The following is a 19485-nucleotide window of genomic DNA, read 5'->3' as shown; positions in this document are numbered from 1 at the left end:
TTGACATCCAGTAGAAATGTATTTGATTTAGAAAAAAACTAAATAAAATGAGTGATGCCTGAAATCCATTTAGCTGCCTTAGTTTTTAGGGTCACCTGTGGCTGGTTTAACCCTCTAGAGTCCATTAAAGCACCGGCACATTACTTCTTCATGACATGAAGACATAAAAATGAAGCAACATTGAGTCTTGCCATCAGCTTCCCTCTAAAGTTCTGGCTTAAAACTCCATACCAGATTTTTTTGATGATATTCAGCCAAGTAAAACCAGAGATAATGTCAAATATATATAGTATAGAAATATAGAACTAGATATTATCCTCATTTTACCTCTTATATGTTATATATAAATGGTAAATGGACCTGCACTTATAAAGCGCTTTTCTAGTCGCTTTGCGACCACTCAAAGCGCTTTACACTACAGACCATCACCCTTTCACACACACATTAATTCTGATGGCAGAGGCTACCCTAAACGGTCCCACCTGCCACCATTAGGAATTCGTTCAGACACCGATGAACGCAATCGGGAGCAATTTGGGGTTCAGTATCTTGCTCAAGGATACTTGGACATGTAGGCTGCGACGGTCAGGGATCGAACCACCAACCCTTCGGTTGGGGGGCAACCCACTCTACCAACTGAGCCACAGCCGCAATATTTAAAATTCTGTGTTTTGAAACATAATTTTCAAGATCAGATTTTATGGTTTCCTTTGTGTCTTTTGGGTTCAACATTTTTATCAAGTAAGTCAAAGTTAAAAATTAATTGTCAGGACATATGGGTGAGGTAACGCTGAAAAAACTGATACCAACATGGCATGGTGAAGATTTTTTAACAGATTCTTTAAAGGAAATAATTTAACAAAGATTTCAGAGGGTTAAAAATTACACCATTTAGACGAGTCTCTAGTGTTGGCCTGATTTAATTTTGGTCTTAGATGAGTCTAATACAAATTAGACATTTATTATCAACAGAAATAAGGCTTATCATCTGTCTGATGAGTTAGCATTAGTGCTGAGCCCTGCCACATTATAGAGCTACTACATGTCTGCTCTGCTCCGGGGGGACACAGACACTGTCTGTGGCCTTTGTGGTTCATCAGGAAAAAAATTGGATTTGCAGTATTAAGGTCAAAACAACAGGCGCGCCATTTATGATGTGGGGAAAAAAGATATAAAACTTGAAACAAAAACACGAAGAGTGTGAGAAAATGTGAAGTAGGAAGTGTAAGGAGGCGGAACAGATGGGCACAGAGCGAGAGCTGCTGTAAGCTGCAGGAGCAGACACAAGTAGAATAGGTTACCTACATTTATCAGGGTTCTGTTGCTAGGAACGTCAACTTTTCACCATAATGATAATGATTTGTGCGATTAAGTGCAGTCCAACCTGACGTGTTTGGGGCTGTCAATGTTAATAGGTGAAACACCACTAACAACAAACCAATAACGCAATATGGAAAATAATAAATTAACTCCATGTAGTCCGTGATTGTTTCATTAATTTCCACTTCATTGGTGTTCTGATATGCCAGAAAAAGGGGATCGCTTAGAAAAGAGGTAATGTCCAATCACTGTTGTGCCTCCACTCGGTTCAAAGTGCAGCCTTAGTTGACAGGTCTGCTTATTATAAGCTGCTTTGGGCTTCTGATTTTGTAATAAAAAATAAGTATAATAAATATTGGCAGTTTTTTGGGCTTGTTCGAAAAGAGCAGTCGTTGTTGCTCCTAAAACCCAGGAGAGACCTGAAGAGAGATTATAACGTGTATCATTCATTTATTTGATTTGTTTAACTGCAATGTGACTGATACGGGCTAGCGGGCTAGCGTTAGCTTACAACAAAGTCCAACATTAACATCTTATGTTCAATGTTAAAAAGAATGTAATCACCATTCATAGCATCAAGGTGAGCAGCACAGATGTGTTGTACGTGTTTGGATGCCAATGTATGCTTACAGAGCCAGGAGCAACATTTGTAAAGAGTCAATGTAGTCTGCTGTTGTTATTTACTTGCCGACTGAGACAAAGACATATACAGATGTAAACTGATGTAATGTCGTGGCTCTCTGGCCTGTAGAGAGTTATATTATTCAGTACACCAGTGATACTGGAATTTGTTGACTGTGATATGCAGTTTTTGCTGAGAAGCAAAATAAAGATCCTTTTTGGAGAAAAAAAGTTAACATTAAACAAATATCGAAATATAAAATATAATAGATGATAAAAGTCATCTATCCCCTCACATTTAAAACGGGTTATTGAGGGTGGAAAACGGCATTTCCGCCATTGTCAGAGAGTTTTAAACTGTAAACACAATGCCAGTTGGTGTAGTTTTAGTTTATATGTGAAACAAATTTTAAACAGAGCATAAAAGACAAACTTTTGTTTCCGCCAAACAATGTGCGGTGCCACCGCACATTCTCACGGCAAGTTCACTTTTCATACATGTGGTGTGTGTGGGACAGCGCTCACAATGTTTTTGTGTGTACGCAGCGTTGATACATGAGGCTTTCTGGCCTTTTGTTAGTCCCAGATCATCCCTGGCTCTGCTACAGGCCTACACTGACCTCTTTAATTCTACTGAAGTTTCTTTGTATTCTTAAACTCTTTGTAACATTTTCTGCTGGAGTGAATGAAGCTCAGCTGTGCTGACATAGTCTGTTGTTGTTTAGAGAAGGTCTTGCAACTGCAAATTAGTCCTCAAACAGTCCAGAACTAGACAGTTTTGTGCAATAGATGAATTAAAACAACTGTCTGAAGTCTGACTACATTGTCCCATCCAAATCTATGCTTTACCAATGCTTTTTGGTAGTTTTGAAAACTTTTGCCCTATCTTACATGCAGCGAAAAGCATTGCTAGTTTCATACTGACACTGTTGTCATCTTGATCTTTGTGTAAGTACTTTAACCCAGCTGGGTGAGTTGGTCTTAGATAAGGTGTGATAGGGGCATTGCTATCTTGAGGCAGCAGGAAGAGGGTTTTTTTCTGCCATCTACATTTAGCGTATATCTACATACATGCGGTCTCATAACACTCTGTGTGATGGGCTGCAGTCACACATCCACTAATGTAACATTAGCAAATATTAGCCTCCTGTTCACTTCCAATCAGAGCAAAGGGATGAAGAGAATATTTGCTTCCAGTGGCAAGGCAAATTCCATCTATGCTGCATATCGAGTTCAACTGTATTGAACTTTGAACTGGCAATTTTGCAGCCGCAACCAATAACAAAGGTGTGTGTGTGTGTGTGTGTGTGTGTGGTTGACCCCTGGCTGTCAAACAGACTACGAACCAGAACACTGATATCTGTGTGTGTTGCATCCTGCACAGCCCACATTCAACAGGGATATAGCCTCTGCACTAGCTTGCATTACGCGTATGTGACTGAAGCCTTACATACAGTTATGTGCAGCACTACTCCTCAGTTCAAATCAGCTATTGGTAGACATGTGACTCAAGTCATTTTGGTCTAGTCTCGAGAAAGTCAAGTCAGGTCTTTGGTCAAGTCAATATTTAAAGCATATTTTTCAACAGGTAACGGCCATTTAATGCTGCATTAAATGATGGGGGGAGAAAAGTCAGCAATTCGAGACTGAAACGTAACTTTATTTAGAGATGTTACAATGCCAGTAATTTATTCTGTCGATTTCTGATAACAGTTATTCAGCTAAGATGAGCCTGCCATGGAGTTGTGAGAGAACAGATTGTATCAGGTTATGGTTAGCCCTTACAGACTTGTAATGATAACTCCAGTCTGACACTCTACAGTAGTGAGGGCCCTGTTGGTCGAAATTATTTCTATATGAATTAAAGACGTGGTAACAAAGTTAAAACATTCACTGTTCAGCGCTCTGCTGCTTTTCCTTAGAGCGCCCAAAGCACACTCTGAGTGTAGAGCGGAACGAAACGGTCCAGTTTGTGCCAGTGGCTACTTACAGACACACCCATTCACAATATAGAAAACTGTCAACTGTCAAGTCATCAGAACAGTGACATGTGACTCCATTTCCAAGTCAGTGACTGAAGTCCCCTCCCTGGCTTTTAAAAGTTACAATGTAGTAGGCATATAATGAAAGTGCAGGATTTTTGCTATAGATTTTTTAAAAACAGGTGTTTGAACAATGCTTAGCCAAAAAAGTTTGCATAGATAAAGTTTCGGTTTGTGTCCAATTGAATTAAAATGGTCTATTTCTACATTGTCTTTCAGAGAGAAGAGGCCCACGATTCTCCAACTAGAAGCACAGATAACTAAAGCACCCAGTTACTTCTCACAGGATTCTGTTTGAATGTTTCCACATTCGACAAAAAAAAAAGAGAAAATTATAGAGACAAACTATCACTGCAGAATGGCAGAGCCGTTGTTCAACACAAATGCTGTTTGGTGATAAAGCTGACGGAGCAGAGAGACAGTGCACAGCAGAGAGTTAGGCATCGTTTATTCCAAAATAGAAAGCTCTAAGGCAAAACAGACAAGAAAGTGAATAACGCTTCATAAAAAGCAAGACCGATGCAAATGAGGAACCAAGAGCTCAGCGAGAGCCCTCCAACGTCACTACACCCTTAGGCTGCATGAAATTAACCATTTCAAGTCTCAAATTTACAAGTGGGATATGAACCAGATTACTGCAACTATTAAAAGACAATTGTTGTACAGTACAATATTACAGATATTCAAACAAGAGGCATCGTAAATTGGGAAGTAATATCAACATATTGATATAGAGATTTCAAAATCTTTCACTACATATGCATGTAGTGGCAGGGGGACCACAGGGGCTGCAGCACATAGTCCCAGTCCTTCAGGCAGGCAATGAACAAGGAGCCCAACTTTCCAACTGCCCTTTGTTTTCAATACAGTAGCATGTACGTGTACATAAATAAAAGTTTAATGCGTGCAAAAAGTCCGATGCTTGTCGTTTATGATGGAAGTCATATCTCACTGTGGTTCCTCAGACCCTTGTGATTGTGTGATTAGCATAGTGTTCTGGATTGTGCATTTGAGAAAGTATGCTACTACTGTAAAATTATTAAAAGACACAATATATGGTATACACAATGAGGGTAAAACTTGAGCTGTATCTAAAGAAATCTGAGCACTGCAGTTAGGTTACTGTGAAAAATAACTCTTCAGGTAAGTGGGATGTTGCAGTGCACAAAGAAATTATTAACGATGCTTCACAGAACCACACAGTGTTCTTCAGTTTAGTGTCATTATGACTAATTTACCAAGGACCAAGGGTCAGACTTTGTTTTTGTGCTTCTTGGCAATAATTCTTTAGAAAAGAACACAGGTAAGGCCTTGTTAGTATTTTAAGTTTAAAACCAATTTAAATAGTAATTTTCATCAGCATTCAATTCCTTTTTCTCTTTTTTAGAAAACTTCAAAGAACCCTGGAAAACAGGGTCACTAGCTTTAATTATCAATCTGTACATAAATATTCCTTACAAAACAGGAGAACACAAAAATTAAACAAAAAAACACTAGTTTCATACGTTTGTATATAAAAATAAGCATCTCTCTCTTTTTTTGTTTTTTAAATTTCTCCACTTGGGCTCTGCTTGGCCTGCAGGGGCCTGTGTGACAGCCGTGGAGTCAGTCGCAAGAGTGCACACATCTATTAAAACACAAGCATGCAAAAAAGTGAAGACAAACCCTTACAGATACAACTTTAAATTGTTGGCATCCAAAATGAAAATTCAACAGCAGATGGGGAACAGGGGCCAAGAAAATAACATAAATCAGTCAAGATTTATTAACGGAGCATACAAACTTGCTTCGAGTGTTAAACACTTCTTTTTTTTTCTTCTGTTTGTTTGATTCAATCTTTTTGAGCTTAAATATACAAAAAAGTGCACTCCCATACATCAACTAAATCATTAAAAAACGGTTTCAGAAATGAACCTCCTGATGTACACATACACAGCATAAACCACTGTTCAGCAGGGGAGAGTTGGAAGAGTGCAGAACCGTTATGTCCTGTTGTTTTGTGCTCTATGTAAACCTAATGTGTGTCTGTTTGTACTATGATTCATCGTGTCTTGATCTTTAGACCTATTTATGCATGGTTTGTGTGTATGTGAAGCTCAAAGGGTGAGGGTGTGTGTCCTCTACTGCAATGAGTCGCTGTTGTCCAGGCCCAGCCCGGCCATGTCTGCGTCATCGTCCTCGTCTCCACTGTCCCCCGACTCGTCTTCACTGTGGCCTCCCAGCATCACCTGCTGCACCGCCAGCGTGGCGCCATCTGACGTCAGGCTCTGCAGACTCTCCATGTTCATTGTCACCATTGTACCTTAGAATGAGAGGAAACAATTACTGATTAAAAGTGTTTTAAATACTAGAATTACTGCATCAAAGTTGTATACCTACACCATCAAGTTGCAGTTCTAGTGAGTAATATCAGATAAAACTGGAGAAAAATGGTGGACTACCAGGGGAACCCAGATATAACACAAAGTTGTAGCAACATGGTCACAAAGATATTGATATTGAGTTTTTCCTCGAGTCCACGTGGACATTTGTGCCAGATGTAATAAAATGCAATCAAGGCTTTCATGTTGCTTTTAGGTCATCATTTTATTTTCTTGCTTTAAAACTCCTCCAGGGCTTTGCCTTTGATGTGTGAAAGACCAATTTAATATTTACCTAGTTAAGACTTTGTTACCTTTGTACAGACCTGAATGTAGAATAACAGGTATTTTTGAAGATTCAACTACATATTAAACTGACAAAGAAGAAGGATATTCATACTTTTTTAACAAGAGCCCAACAAAAAAATTAAAATCTATATTATTTTCGAATAAACCTTCAAATAATCAAAGATTGAGAGAGTTAAACAAACAAGAAATGATAATGTATAAACTGAAGACATTTAAGAATCTATTTCTGGAACAGCAATAAACACTGAGATGATGAGGGATTTTCTCTGGTAATCAGAGGAACTTTCAGCTAACTGAACTAAACAGCAAGTGTTCACCTGATATAAATCTGGCTGTGCCTCAAGACTAATAAGCACATCACTGTTTAGTAAGCACTGTGCTAATGTGAAAAATGGCATCAGAACTTAGTGAAAGTCAAATTATTCTTCTAAGCAAAGAGGGACCATGGCTAGACTAAAGGTTTTAAGAACTCTACAATGTTCTGCAGAAAGTGGATAAGTTGTATCCAAAGCATGACCAGGAAGGCCAGAAGTGACCACAACTTCAGAACAACAATACATTAAGTTTAGTTCCCTGGGAGATAAAAAAAAAAAAAAAAAAAAAGCAAATTCATCACAGATACAGCATTTTCTTTAGAGCACAGACTCCAGTGAGTCAACAGAAGGCTCTCTTGTAGTGGTCTCAGGATGAGTAGCAGGTGTTCTACCTTCTCATGAGGGGAAACAATGCCCAACTTGGGGTGTGCTAAAAAATTCAAGCATTTCACCACAAATGACAGGAATAAAGTTCCATTTACTGCATTTTCTACAATGATATATGTATGAGATAGACAGGACATTAGAGAGAATGATACAGTGTGTCAAACCAACAGTGACACATGGTGGTGGGATTATCAAGTCTGGGGAAGTTTTGCCAACTCGAAGCGAATTGACTACACCTTGACCAAGGAGAAGTTCCAGCCCAGACATGCTATATCCTCTGGTTTGCATCTTTGTCAAGCCAAGACAAGGGGGGTCTTCACAATAAGTTGCTGACTAGTTTGTGAAATACATTGCTAAAATGCTAACAAACAATGACCCCATCCTTTTCAATATAACTCTATATAATCCTTTTGCAGTGTTTGCAAGGTAGGTGGCCAGCTGTTAGTACAGTTAGTAACATTGCAGATTGAAAGGTAAGCAGCATCAGACAATTTGGTCCTTCATTCTGCAGCTCAGCACAAGACTGAAAAATAAGGAAGTAACTACCCCATACTTCCATGACAACCGTCATGTCATTAATGCTCATACTTGTTTGCTACATTAGCTAACTAACATGTAGCTAATTTCAAACCTTGTCAGTTTAGTGCCATTTACATCAATTATTTCATTTCCATTAAGCAAACTTAACATAGTTCAGGCTCAAGTTACTATGACAACCTATGCTGGGAAACTAGTTGATCTTGGTTTAAGGAAGCAAATCAACTGAAAATGATTCAGACACGCTGAAATAAACCTGTCTTATTTGGTAAACTCACTCTAAGGAACAGGCCCCAGGTGTTTATATGTCTGTGGACAGGGCCACAACGGGGTAAGATGCCATAACAAACTGAACAGGTGTAACTATGGTCAATAGTAGGCCAGAGGTAGGAAGGTTGGAAACATAGAAGGGCCAACTGATCCCATTGCAAGGTGGTCTCTAGTAATCATAATCTTTGGACCCACTTGGCCACCTTGTCTGTCTTTTACATCTACAGTGAGTACGTTGTACAGGTGATAGGCAGTGTAGGACAGGGCAAAGGATCTTTTTTAGTCTCTATTTAACTTGAATACAAACTGTACATTGAAAACAATTCTGCGTACCATCTGGCATGGTAACTTGTTGTTGGGTGCCCCCTCCTGCAGCAATGGAGTCAGGCCAGAAGCGCTGCAGTGGCCGATTTTGAGGAGTCTTCTTTTTGGCTTTTGGTGTCTCAGAAGAGCTGGCATCTAACATGGGCTGCAGGATCCGCCTCCGTGCATTTATAAACCTGGAGACACAACACAACTCAGATCTGTGACAGTTCCTAGGAGAATGAAATTATTTTGTTTCCTAACAGTGATGAAATCATCTCCCCTAAAATTGAACAGGATGTCTGAGTCCTATCTGCTATTCAAAACAGCTTCATTTAGAAAATAAAAGGTCAACAGTAACTTAGAAAATAGAAGTAGTGCACCTCATCTAAAAGCTGGGAACCTGAAGATTTGAGATAGCACTGTATCAAGTTGTTCTAGTCCAAAATCTGAATAAAAAAGTCTGTGACTATGGGATCATAATTACACACACACACACACCTTTTTGTGAAGCAATTCATTTGCATGTCAACGGTTGAGAGGGACAGTTTCAGGTTTATCTGACAGACCTTTGTGGCAATATTACACCACTTCTTCTGTGTGCCTACAAGTTTTGTCCTTATACCTATTGCATTTTTTCCAGCGCCACCTAGTGGCTGATTGGTGTCACATTTGTATTATCAAAATTCTTTAAATAACTTTTAATCATGTTGTTCCACAGATTCTATCTGCAAAATTTCATGCAGAACGGCTTGTGATCCTTGGAAGACTTTCAAAAAGTAGGTTTTTTGTACTTTAACATGAATTCTTATGGTGCTTTGTGCCTTGGAGGAGTTTGAAAAAGTAGTAGTAGGTGGTATCAAAATGAATAAATATGCAAAACGATCGCCTCAAGCTTTTTAACTGATCAATGTTTGTTGTTTTTTTTTAAAGTGACGCCTCCTCACACAGGCCAGCATTTCCCCTCCATTTCAGAGATTGAGAGCATCCACTGTTTGGTCTTCACAAGTCTCAGCAGACATAGTTATGGGTTAAGATGGCTCACACCTCAGAAAATCCGCTCCAGAAAACATCAGGTCCAAGCACAGCATGAAAAACATGTGTGATGATGTAACCGACTAATTATCGACAGTTAAATTTGTCTGCAATCAATAGTGTCATCAATTTTTGGCAACAATATCTAACACCTAATCGTTGCACCCCTTATACACTGTGCAAATAAATATGATAAATAAATACCAGAGGGAACTCTGATTCACTCAAAGCATTTTGCTAAAAAGGAAACTCGTAGCTTACCAAACTACCAGATGCTGCTCTGGGTCAACAGCACAAATATATTAAAACCTATTATTTGAATAAATGTGTCATAAATTCATATTACTTCTGTGTCAATAGTTTCAATGTGAAATATTTGTTGAGTATTTTTCAAATTTCATGTTTATTCATCAGCACCCTCCACCAATTTCTGACTCTGGAAAAGTGGGAACAATTTACGCTCCTCTGTGTCCTCTTTTTTCAAAACGATGCTCCATAACAACTACTGCCTCGTAAAATTTAAGTTGTAACTTCTGTCTACATTGGAACCATTTCAGATGGTGCAACACTTAACATTTTAGTTGAGCTTAAACTAAGTTTGGAAATTATCTTCAAACTAGACTATGTTTGAACTCACGCATAGCTGGTTCAACCCAAAGCTGTTGTGGAAACTGTTAAGAAACCCAGTTCTGGTCAATCCTCCAGAGGAAAGTCATAGTGGTCCTGGGATGTGTGTTTGTGTGCCAAACTCACCAGTTGTTGACCTGGAGAAGTGTCAGGTTTGTCTGAGTGGCGATCTGTTTCTTTTCATCCTCGGTTGGATATGGGTGCTACGGCAGAGAACATGGGGAAATGCTTCAGCTTAGTTAAGGAAGAGAAAGAGTTGTACAGGCAAAGATATATGGCACACAGACTCACTCCGATGTGCTGGAAGAGCCACGAGCGCATGACATTGGTGGCGTGTTTGGGTAGAACGCCACGTTTGTTCTTGGTTGAGTTGTCATCGTGATTAAAGAGGTTCAGATCCTGGTGAAACTGCAGCTGGAGCTGAGCAGACACACATCCCATTAGCCACCTTTCAGTTTTGTTTTGAACCAGGAACACATTGTTCTGCTCAAGTTACAACCTTTCCCCGCATGATTTGGATTTCAAATTACAACTATGAATTCATTTACAACAGTTTGCCATTTACATATACACTAGCATCTCAGTCACAAAAATAGATGTACAACCTGATTGTTTTGGACGCGTATTGTCCCAGGAGAAAGAGCCTGTGTTACCACTTGGCCCTGAGGAGTGACGACTGTAACAGGCTGGTACACTGTGCCACCTGGAAAACACACACACACACACACACACACACACACACACACACACAAAACATCTTCTGAGCTGTAGAGTGCAGGCTGCAAGGAAAGCTCTAATCAAAGTGTCCCAATGGCACATGACATCATGTCAGTACAATACCTGAGGAAGGGGTTGTATGCCATGGGGACATACCTGCTACAACCTGGGTGGGGTTTACGGCTGTCACAGTAACATTCCCTTGCTGCAGGGCTGATGCCGGCACCACAATTTGACCCTGGGGGCTGATGGTTCCCGAGATAGAGCTGGGGGTCTGCATAACAGAGCAGCACACAATGGGCCATAGAGCTTCTGACTGGTTTTGAACTTGTTAATGTAGCGCAGGAGGTTAGAGACATGAAACAGGCTCAAATGCATTATCGTTAAAGAATCCAGAACAGCAACAACAACAACACTGTCAGTGTTTAGTTAGATACTTTCACTTCAAAAGGCACAAACAGATCCAACTACTTGTGGTAGTTGATTGCTGCACCCAAAAGAGTTTAGTAGTGATGCGTACAGTCCACCTACAGTGCATACTGGAGTCTTGGTGGGTGAAAAGCCCTGGACCTGGCCTTGTATGGGGGAATACGGGCTTCCTGGATCTCCACTCAGCAGAGTCTCGCTGTTCATCTTAGTCTTGAGGCAGGCAATGTAGCGGCTGCAGAAGTCCTTACAAAGGTCACTCACCTTCTCCAGCTCCAGCAAGTGGATCCGCAGCACCTGGATGGCTTTCACCATCTAAAAGGGTCAGAATCAAACAAAATAAAGGTTTTTGGCAATCTACAAAAGTGAAACAATCTATTTGTGTCCTTTAAATGTCTGATGTTAAGGACATAGACACACAGACTGAAGTTACAACCCAGAATCCCCCCAAAAAATGGCATGCTGTGCAAGCTCTAAATAAAAATGCAATGAACTCAAATTTAGAAGTTTGTTTTAACATTAGTTATATTGTCTTTGTACAGTTTTCAATTTAATATCTCACAAAGGAACAGCAAATTATCACATTCTCACTTCTGTGCCATTTCTTTCATAATTTTCATTCCTCTTTGATGGACTGTTGCTTGCATGTGCTTCTGATATTAGTTCAGTATTTTACTATATTACGTCATGTTTTCATTACTCCCTGTTAAGGCATTGTTACATGGTTTCTTTCTTGAAAGATTTTTTTCAAACTGTTTAATACCAAACACAATGCAAATGTAATAGCTTTTTCATGATCATACTATGTAAAGTATGATGGCAAACCAGTTAGGACAATAAGGCCATGAATTACTTGTGATTATAACCACAATTTGGATAAGTAGCACAGTTTCCTTTTATAAAATAGGCCCTTTGTCAATATGAGATGAGCTTCCAAGATAATGTAGCTACACTGCAAAAAACATGAACCTTACCAAGTATTTTCTTCTTATATCTAGCAATTAATTACGTTGTTTTGAGCATAATTTACCTACTGACCATTACTTTATGTGCTTATTTAATTATTAGTATTATTTTTATGTGCTTATGTAGTTATCTTATTGTTTAAAGACTTCTTTTTAGGATTGACATTGTTATTTTTTTCTTGCTTTTCAAGCTATTCAACTGTTGAATATGTTGAGTTTTTACCTAAAATATTGGCTCCAGTTGAGAGTTAGTTTGTGGATTGCTGGATTATTTTAATGTTACTAAAGTCAGGCTTTTCAAGCCACAATTGCTCAAAATAAGCATATTTGGATTTGTCAGTTGGTTTTTGCAGTGTAGCAGTACCGGTCTGATGCTGTTGACTGATATGATTGAACTGCATCTTTTGCAAACAATCCGCTGTCAAAACAATCCCACTTTAAGCTTATAAGATTGTAATTGTAATGTGACGGGATGATGATTTCTTCTACATCTGTGATGTGAAAACGTCAGATTTCCACAGAATCAGAGTGCTAAAAAGTGTCAACCATAATCCTAGTCATAGCTCACTTCTAGCACACCACAGAACATCTCTTCTACTTGGCTGCTGGGCACTGGGCAGCAGCAGAGGAGATGCATAGGTTCAACTGAGACAATGAGTCCATTTAGGGTCCCAACTGATAATTCAAATATTGATGGTTAGGGGGACGCACTATACAATGTAAAGTTTTTAATACCTTCCAAGATCTTTGAGGAAAATTCAAGTTTTCGTTTTTATTACTTGCCAACATGTGGGTTAATGGATTGATGTATCAGACACTAGCCGTGTTTCCATCAATGAATTTCAATGCACATTTAGAAGATTTGCATGAGAAAAGCTTCATGGAAACAGCAGAACAAAAAAAACCCTGAAAATGTGCATTAAAGTTTTGCGCTCACTTGAGGTATAATTTCATATTCATAATCCTACAGTAATACATTACACTGCCATCTTCAGACAAAAGTACAATTATGCAGCTTTGTTTATTCGATCTAAACCAGTTGGTGGAAATATCCCAAATTCACATTTTCTTTAATGCAATGTTTCAAAATTTCACTTCAAAATTTAATGGAAACATGGCTAATGACTTGAGCATCAAGAGCAAAAGCTAAAACAACTACAGGTGTATATACTTTGTGTCAATCTAGGCTGAGGGACATTGAATTTCAACTTGCCCCCTTCAGAGAGGTTAGAGGTCGTGGTCATCTCCCTCAAAGTGCCAGAGTTAAAACACAAACTCAGACTTGCCATCTAAATGAAACCGATTGTGGCGTCTAACCATTCTAAATAAGTACTGTGTTGGTATTTTTGAGCAAGAAGCAACAGCAGTGGACAGGGCTGCATCTCACCATGCTGCTGAGGACAAAGGTCATTGACTCGTGAACGTGTGAGTGAGTTGTGGGTTCCATTTTGTATTTCTTTGGGAAATACCTCACATCCCTGTGTCAAAACTGTGACTTCTCCAGCAGTCAGGACTTGTCTTAAGAAGCTGTTCTATTCTGATTTTCTTTTTGAACAGTTTAAGCTGCCAAAGCACTCTAAATTTGTAGTTGAATTTTGGGCCTTAGCTGATTTGAAGAGTGAAAAAAAAATCCCCCTTCACAAAAATAAAACATAAGAAAATCATCAACCAGAAATCTGAGAGATTCTAACCCCGACATGCAAAGGTATCTCACCAAGTTGTCGAGTTCAGGGTCCTCGCTGAAGAAGGGTTTGCCCTCTTTCTCCTGATTGCGGACAAAGTTCTCAATGTCCACATCGAAGCTAGCAGAGGTGATGCAATCAGAGCTTAAGGTGGACTGTTCACACTTCTCAAACAGCAGGGCCAAGAGAGGGAACAGGGGATGCCTGCGAAGGTTGCATCCACACACAAACAAAGGAGAGAACAAGTTACGAAATTGCACACTCATTTCAAAAACCATAATACACTTCCTCTTCAGAAATGCAAAGAAAACAAACCCAAAAGGCATTAGGTTTATATGAAAACAATGGCTGACAGACACCCCATTATGTCAAAATGAATTAAAAGCCAAATGCTGTATTAACTGATCAGTTTTTCTCATCTTCAGCCCATTACACTGTTAGATTACTAATATCAAATAATGATAGCTTTTTGTGTGACCTGCTTGTAGGCCATTATTAGACTGTTAGTGGGCAGTTTATACTGGTTCTCTCACACACGCAGAATTAGCTCTACCGATAAATTGAGGCTTTGTCCGCGTCCATGGGTGTCTGTGGCTCTGTGGGTGCTGGGCTGGGCACCTCCACCAATGTCCCCTCAATAAACTTCTGCTCAGAGTCGCCGTCTAGCTTTATTGCACCTTGCATCTGCAGAACGAGAGAAAACAAAGTGAGAAAAATAAAGTGATAGAGTGTAAGAAACAGGAGACAGAAAGTGACAGAAGAGGTGAGGAGAGAGGCAGAAAATGAAATACATAAAGACATCATGTGAAAGACCGAGAGTAGCTGGAAGGCAAAGCTTAACACAGAGCCTTGCTTCAATACGACCCTTTGGAAAGTCATGAGGTGAAAGTCTGAAAACCACTTACAAAAACTATGCATTTTTCATACGGGACTGACTGATGGGATAACATTTTACTGGAATGGTTCTTTGTGTATTCTCATGTGACCAAAAAAAAAAATTTTTTTTTAAGTCAAATAAAGGCTTCTTTACTGTGATCAACAGACAGAAAGAGGTATTGATAATGCCATGAGTTGTTTGTCCAGTCAGTAGCACTTTTCCGGGGTTCCAACAGCTTTTAAAGAGTAAAATTCAAGCACTTTCATAGTACACAAAACAAATTTGACCATGCGCTTGAAACCTCATCACATTGAAATGTTTACTATAAATATGACCGTAAAAAAAAGCTTAAAGAATTCCTTTATAACCACAGCAATCAATGTATATTGAGCATTTGTTTTTCTTTGCAGATGAATTATTTTTGATTGCATGTTTTGATCATGACTATTGTTTGCCAATTTCCAGTAAGGGATAAACATAAAATTAATCAAGCTATCAATGACAAGTCAACACAAAAAGTCAATTTTCCTATCTGCTCAAGCGTCTTTATCCCAGAAGAATGTTTACATTCGAAAAGTTTAGTCCATGTCCAACCTCAGACGGCCTAGATATCTTCCACCGCAGGCTGAAGACCTAACTCTTCCAATAATACTTCAGTTAAAGTCATAATGGTTGCCCATCTATATATTAAAGGGGGAAAAAAACCCTCTACCCTTTTATTTCTTCTCTTTTTTTGGCATATAGCACTCCTGTAGCAGTTACAGTTGGCTCTTAAAGTTCTGTACTTACTTGGTTCCTGTGGTCTAAGGCTAGTACCATCAGGTTGAATGCACTTATTGTAAGTCGCTTTGGACAAAAGCGTCAGCCAAATGACATGTAATGAAACGTAATGTAATGTAACATGGGTGATTGTATCGATCCAACACCAGATTATGTCGAAAGTCAAGCAGTTTTCAATTGCACTGTGTACACAAAGGTCTCCAAATGTAAGTAAAACAGACACATTCAAATGTGACTGTCGTCTCTGCAACACTCCAGTTGAGGCACATTCAGTGGTTGTAAGCAAAGTTTCTTCTCCTTTACTGTGTCACATTTTCACACTTTGCCAGCCTACCCGGCAACCCAGATTCCCTTCCAGGAGCATAAATCCCATCCCCAACCATGTGACTGAAACCAACAATGAATGAGATTGAGCACAAAGTAGCTAAAAATAATCACTTGCTTGGGGTGGAACATTTCTCATTAGTCATAGATTGTTCTCAGTTCTCGACACCCCCAAATTTGGCACTTGAATAACGATGTGTTGTAAGCAATTTATATAAGCTCAGACACAAAAATACTAGGCAGAAAAAGAGCCCAGTGTCTTTCATACAGTGATTTATTAAGCATGCTGCCAAAGATTACTAAAACTGATGTAATAGCATTAACATTGCTTGTGTTCTAGTGTTACATGCATCAAGTGTTTGCCTTTGTTTGGTGATCTAGGCTGACTTATCACCTCTAAAAATAACTGGAGGATCCATGGGCAAGGGCAGTATACTAAAGTATACTAAAAGTTGTAGCCTGAAACATTTAGGGGTTTTGTTTTTTTTAGGAACAAACAATTTCCTTCCCCACTGCTGTGGTTGATTACATTTGGAAAACAAGCAAAAAACAAAGTGCAGTTGAGGCAGTTGGAGCAGGCTGTGTAGGCCTCGGGGACCAAACCACATTTCTCCCTCTCACCCACCTGCTGCTCTCCCTTTGGGTACTTGTCTATGGAAACCGACTGGGCTGCCATCACGTTCACTGCAGATGCTGCAAACACTGGGGCATTATAGAGAGTGGGGACAGGTGGCCAACCTACACAATACACATAATTTCAGTTAGATTACCTGTGAGAGATGCCTAGAGTGTAGGCTCAAAAACATTTAATATTGTAATGGTCATCATAACAAAATGAAAGATTAGGTCTTGAAATTGGGCTGGTGTAATCAGGGGAGAATAAAAAGCCCATTTTCATACTAAAAGTAATTTATATTGAACATTCTCGCTGATCCGTGTCACATGTTGGTTTACCATTAAACAGTTATGATTAAATGTTTCCTCCAAAATAAGGCAAAAAAGTGTAACGTTTGAAGGACATGTTGGGTAAAAGCATAGCGATCAAAACATAAGACCTTGTAAAACACTTTCTATATCATCACACTGTTAAAATAATTGCCTAAGTCATTTTTTGTCAAAATTGTTTTTTTTGCCTAAATCATCTCATGACGCCGGCCACCTATGATAAAATCACCTACATCCTCAGTTGATCAGATCATGTGATTTTACCCCTTTAAGATCATCACTTCTTTGACAATTTGCCACATTCATAGGCATCAGATAAGAACCCAGCAAAGAAGAGCTAGAGGGAGATTGTTTAGTTATCAGTTTAGTTTATCTGTGTTTTATTGTTGACACTAATATTAGTAACACTTTATTTTGAAGGTGTCTACATAAGAGTGACATGAGCGTGTCATAAACATGACATGGGATCATGTGTCATGAACATTAATGACACTTTGAAGTAACATTAATGCTCATACTTGTCATGTTTCTGACAGGCTTGTGTCACTCTTATGTAGATACCTTTATTTTGAATAAAGTGTTAACATATCTTGCTTAAGTCATAAAGGCATGTTCAAAAAAGTGCCCAAGTCATTTATTTCTCAAGTGACATCATTTACACGCAGTGTTATTACTATGCCAATAGCCATCCTTTGTTGCATCCTTTTTGAGTGAAATTATCAATAAATGTTATATGTTACACTTTTGGTGAAGTTTTTTGTGTTTTCTGTAAAACTTGAAAAAATGAGTTAGGTGATTATTTTTAACAGGGTGACATGTTGGTTTACCATTAAACACTGACACTTATGATTAAATGTTTCCTCCAAAATAAGGCAAAAAGTGTAACGTTTGAAGGACATGTAGGGTAAAAGCATAGTGATCAAAACATAACACCTTGTAAAACACTTTCTAAATGTTCTGTGTGCTGATATTTGCACACGTCTGGGCAAAGGAAATGTGGGGGTCCGCTTGGTAAAACAAAAAGGGGAAAAACAATGAGGAGCAACGTCTGATTGCAAATTTATTCAATATATCTCAACATTCATAAACATTAATGTTCACACCACTTTAAAAACAAAACAAACGGAGACTGATAGATCGATCCTGGGTGCTTTGATAGAAGCGTAACTAATGATAACGTTACCCTGCTACAGCTATTCACACACCCACCACGACCAACTTAGCTTTAGCCCCGTGTTAGCTTCACACCGTTTGTGGCGGCAATGGGACATTTAAACAGTTTAAGTAAGCCTTTGGGCTAACATCAGCCAACTGTCCTCAAACTACAATAACGTCTGTGTTATTCGCATATAAAGCAGCTTGTCGGCAGTAAGCATGTTTTTCAACAATATTCATTATCCAGCCGGTCACGTTAACGACACATTGGCGTTGTTAGCTCGCGGACCCAATCTCAGGTTAACCCAAACATTAAGTGTGTGGCCGAGCTACAGATACCGATGATAGGGCAGCAAGCTGACCACCTAAAGTGTTCTGGTGGTGGTGTGTATGGTGAGGCCAAACGTGAAGCGCCATATTTAGCAAGAGGGATAACTGCCAAAAAAACAAGCTAACCTAGCTAACGTTAGCAGGTACAAAAAAAGACTCCGCTGCAGATTGATGCGGATCGAGTCCCGTACAACGTGCCCGCTTCAAGAGCTTAAGCATTTTTGGTTAACGTTTTAAATCAATGTACATGTTTCTTGTCAGCTCTATACAATAATTCGACTGCAATGAAATTAAGGAGCATTGGCTGCACACCAGGCTAGCCCGGATGATCCTCAGATCCTTCCCACATCAGTCAATCAATCAGCGGGGACAGCTGCTGCTCCTTCCTCCCCTCAGCGCTAACGTTACTGCTGTCGGGCCTCGTTTCTAGCTCTCGCCCTTTGCTTTTCCACAATCCTCCTCTGCCCCCAAAACGCCGACATATTTTTTTACCCCCCACCCCTCCTCCCTTGTATACTGATTTTTTTTTATTCTTCCCGAAGCCCTGCCGCTTCTGCGTCTCTTCCAAAAATACCCTCCGCTGCCCTGACTAGGTCCGCGCTGCTCGCCCCGGGGCATTTTTGCGTGCGGCCCAGATTGTTTGATTGATAGGGAACGGAAAAAGAGGGATTTTGAGTGACAGCTTACCTGAGTGCCAATCTTCGTCACACTGACAAGCGGCTGCAGCAATCGGGACCCGCAGTTGTCGCGTTGCGTCATCGCGTAAGGGCACGCAGGGGCGCTCGGCTAATGAATATTTATGAGGTGGGCGGAGACATGACGTCCTGCTGCCTGTCCCTCTGTGCCCTCTTGGGTTTTTGCTTTGCAAACGCTATTCACTGCCCCCGATTACAAAAAACATTTTCTATGTATCTCTCCAGCTCATCACTTCTTTATGCATTTTCTCTCTTAATACACATTCTAATAATTAAACTGTTACAACTGATGCTGATTGTGTACTCCTAAAAAATGCATAAAGCTTGGATAATTGGGACATATGCAAGCAGGCAGCATAAGGGAGTGAAAATCGTAATAATTAAAATAGAAACAGATAAACCCCTTGCATACTCAGCTCTTTTTAATGACCCCCTAAGGCAGAACTGCAGCATTACAAAAGTCT

At 39.5% G+C, this 19485-nt stretch overlaps 2 protein-coding genes across 4 annotated transcripts in view; one reads left to right on the top strand and one right to left on the bottom strand.

The window, feature by feature from the left end:
- tmprss3a (transmembrane serine protease 3a) overlaps positions 1 to 4405 on the top strand; it is a 28761-nt gene extending 24356 nt beyond the window's left edge. The window contains exon 14 of the mRNA XM_059342310.1: positions 4203 to 4405. Within this exon, the coding sequence (XP_059198293.1) occupies positions 4203 to 4247 (45 nt within the window). The 3' untranslated portion in view covers positions 4248 to 4405. The remainder of the gene's footprint in view (positions 1 to 4202) is intronic.
- Positions 4406 to 4414: 9 nt separating this feature from the next.
- pknox1.1 (pbx/knotted 1 homeobox 1.1) lies at positions 4415 to 19031 on the bottom strand. Of its 3 annotated transcripts, none has more exons than XM_059342945.1 (11): positions 19014 to 19031; positions 16522 to 16634; positions 14469 to 14599; positions 13948 to 14119; positions 11374 to 11583; positions 10966 to 11116; positions 10731 to 10828; positions 10417 to 10545; positions 10252 to 10328; positions 8494 to 8660; positions 4415 to 6285 (listed from the first exon to the last, which is right to left on the bottom strand). In XM_059342945.1, the coding sequence occupies exons 2-11, from the start codon at positions 16570 to 16572 to the stop codon at positions 6104 to 6106; spliced, it is 1368 nt and encodes a 455-aa protein (XP_059198928.1). In that variant the 5' UTR covers positions 16573 to 16634; positions 19014 to 19031; the 3' UTR covers positions 4415 to 6103. The 3 variants fall into 3 exon arrangements, with proteins under 3 accessions (XP_059198928.1, XP_059198930.1, XP_059198929.1); XM_059342947.1 differs by lacking the exon at positions 19014 to 19031 and adding an exon at positions 17775 to 17860; XM_059342946.1 differs by lacking the exon at positions 19014 to 19031 and having other exon boundaries at positions 10999 to 11116; positions 16522 to 16674.
- Positions 19032 to 19485: the final 454 nt, after the last annotated feature.

This window comes from Centropristis striata, chromosome 10, assembly GCF_030273125.1.
Source record: "Centropristis striata isolate RG_2023a ecotype Rhode Island chromosome 10, C.striata_1.0, whole genome shotgun sequence".
Taxonomy (NCBI): Eukaryota; Metazoa; Chordata; class Actinopteri; order Perciformes; family Serranidae; genus Centropristis; species Centropristis striata.
Note: the sequence above shows the minus strand (reverse complement) of the source record. Positions and strands in the feature narration are given on the sequence as shown.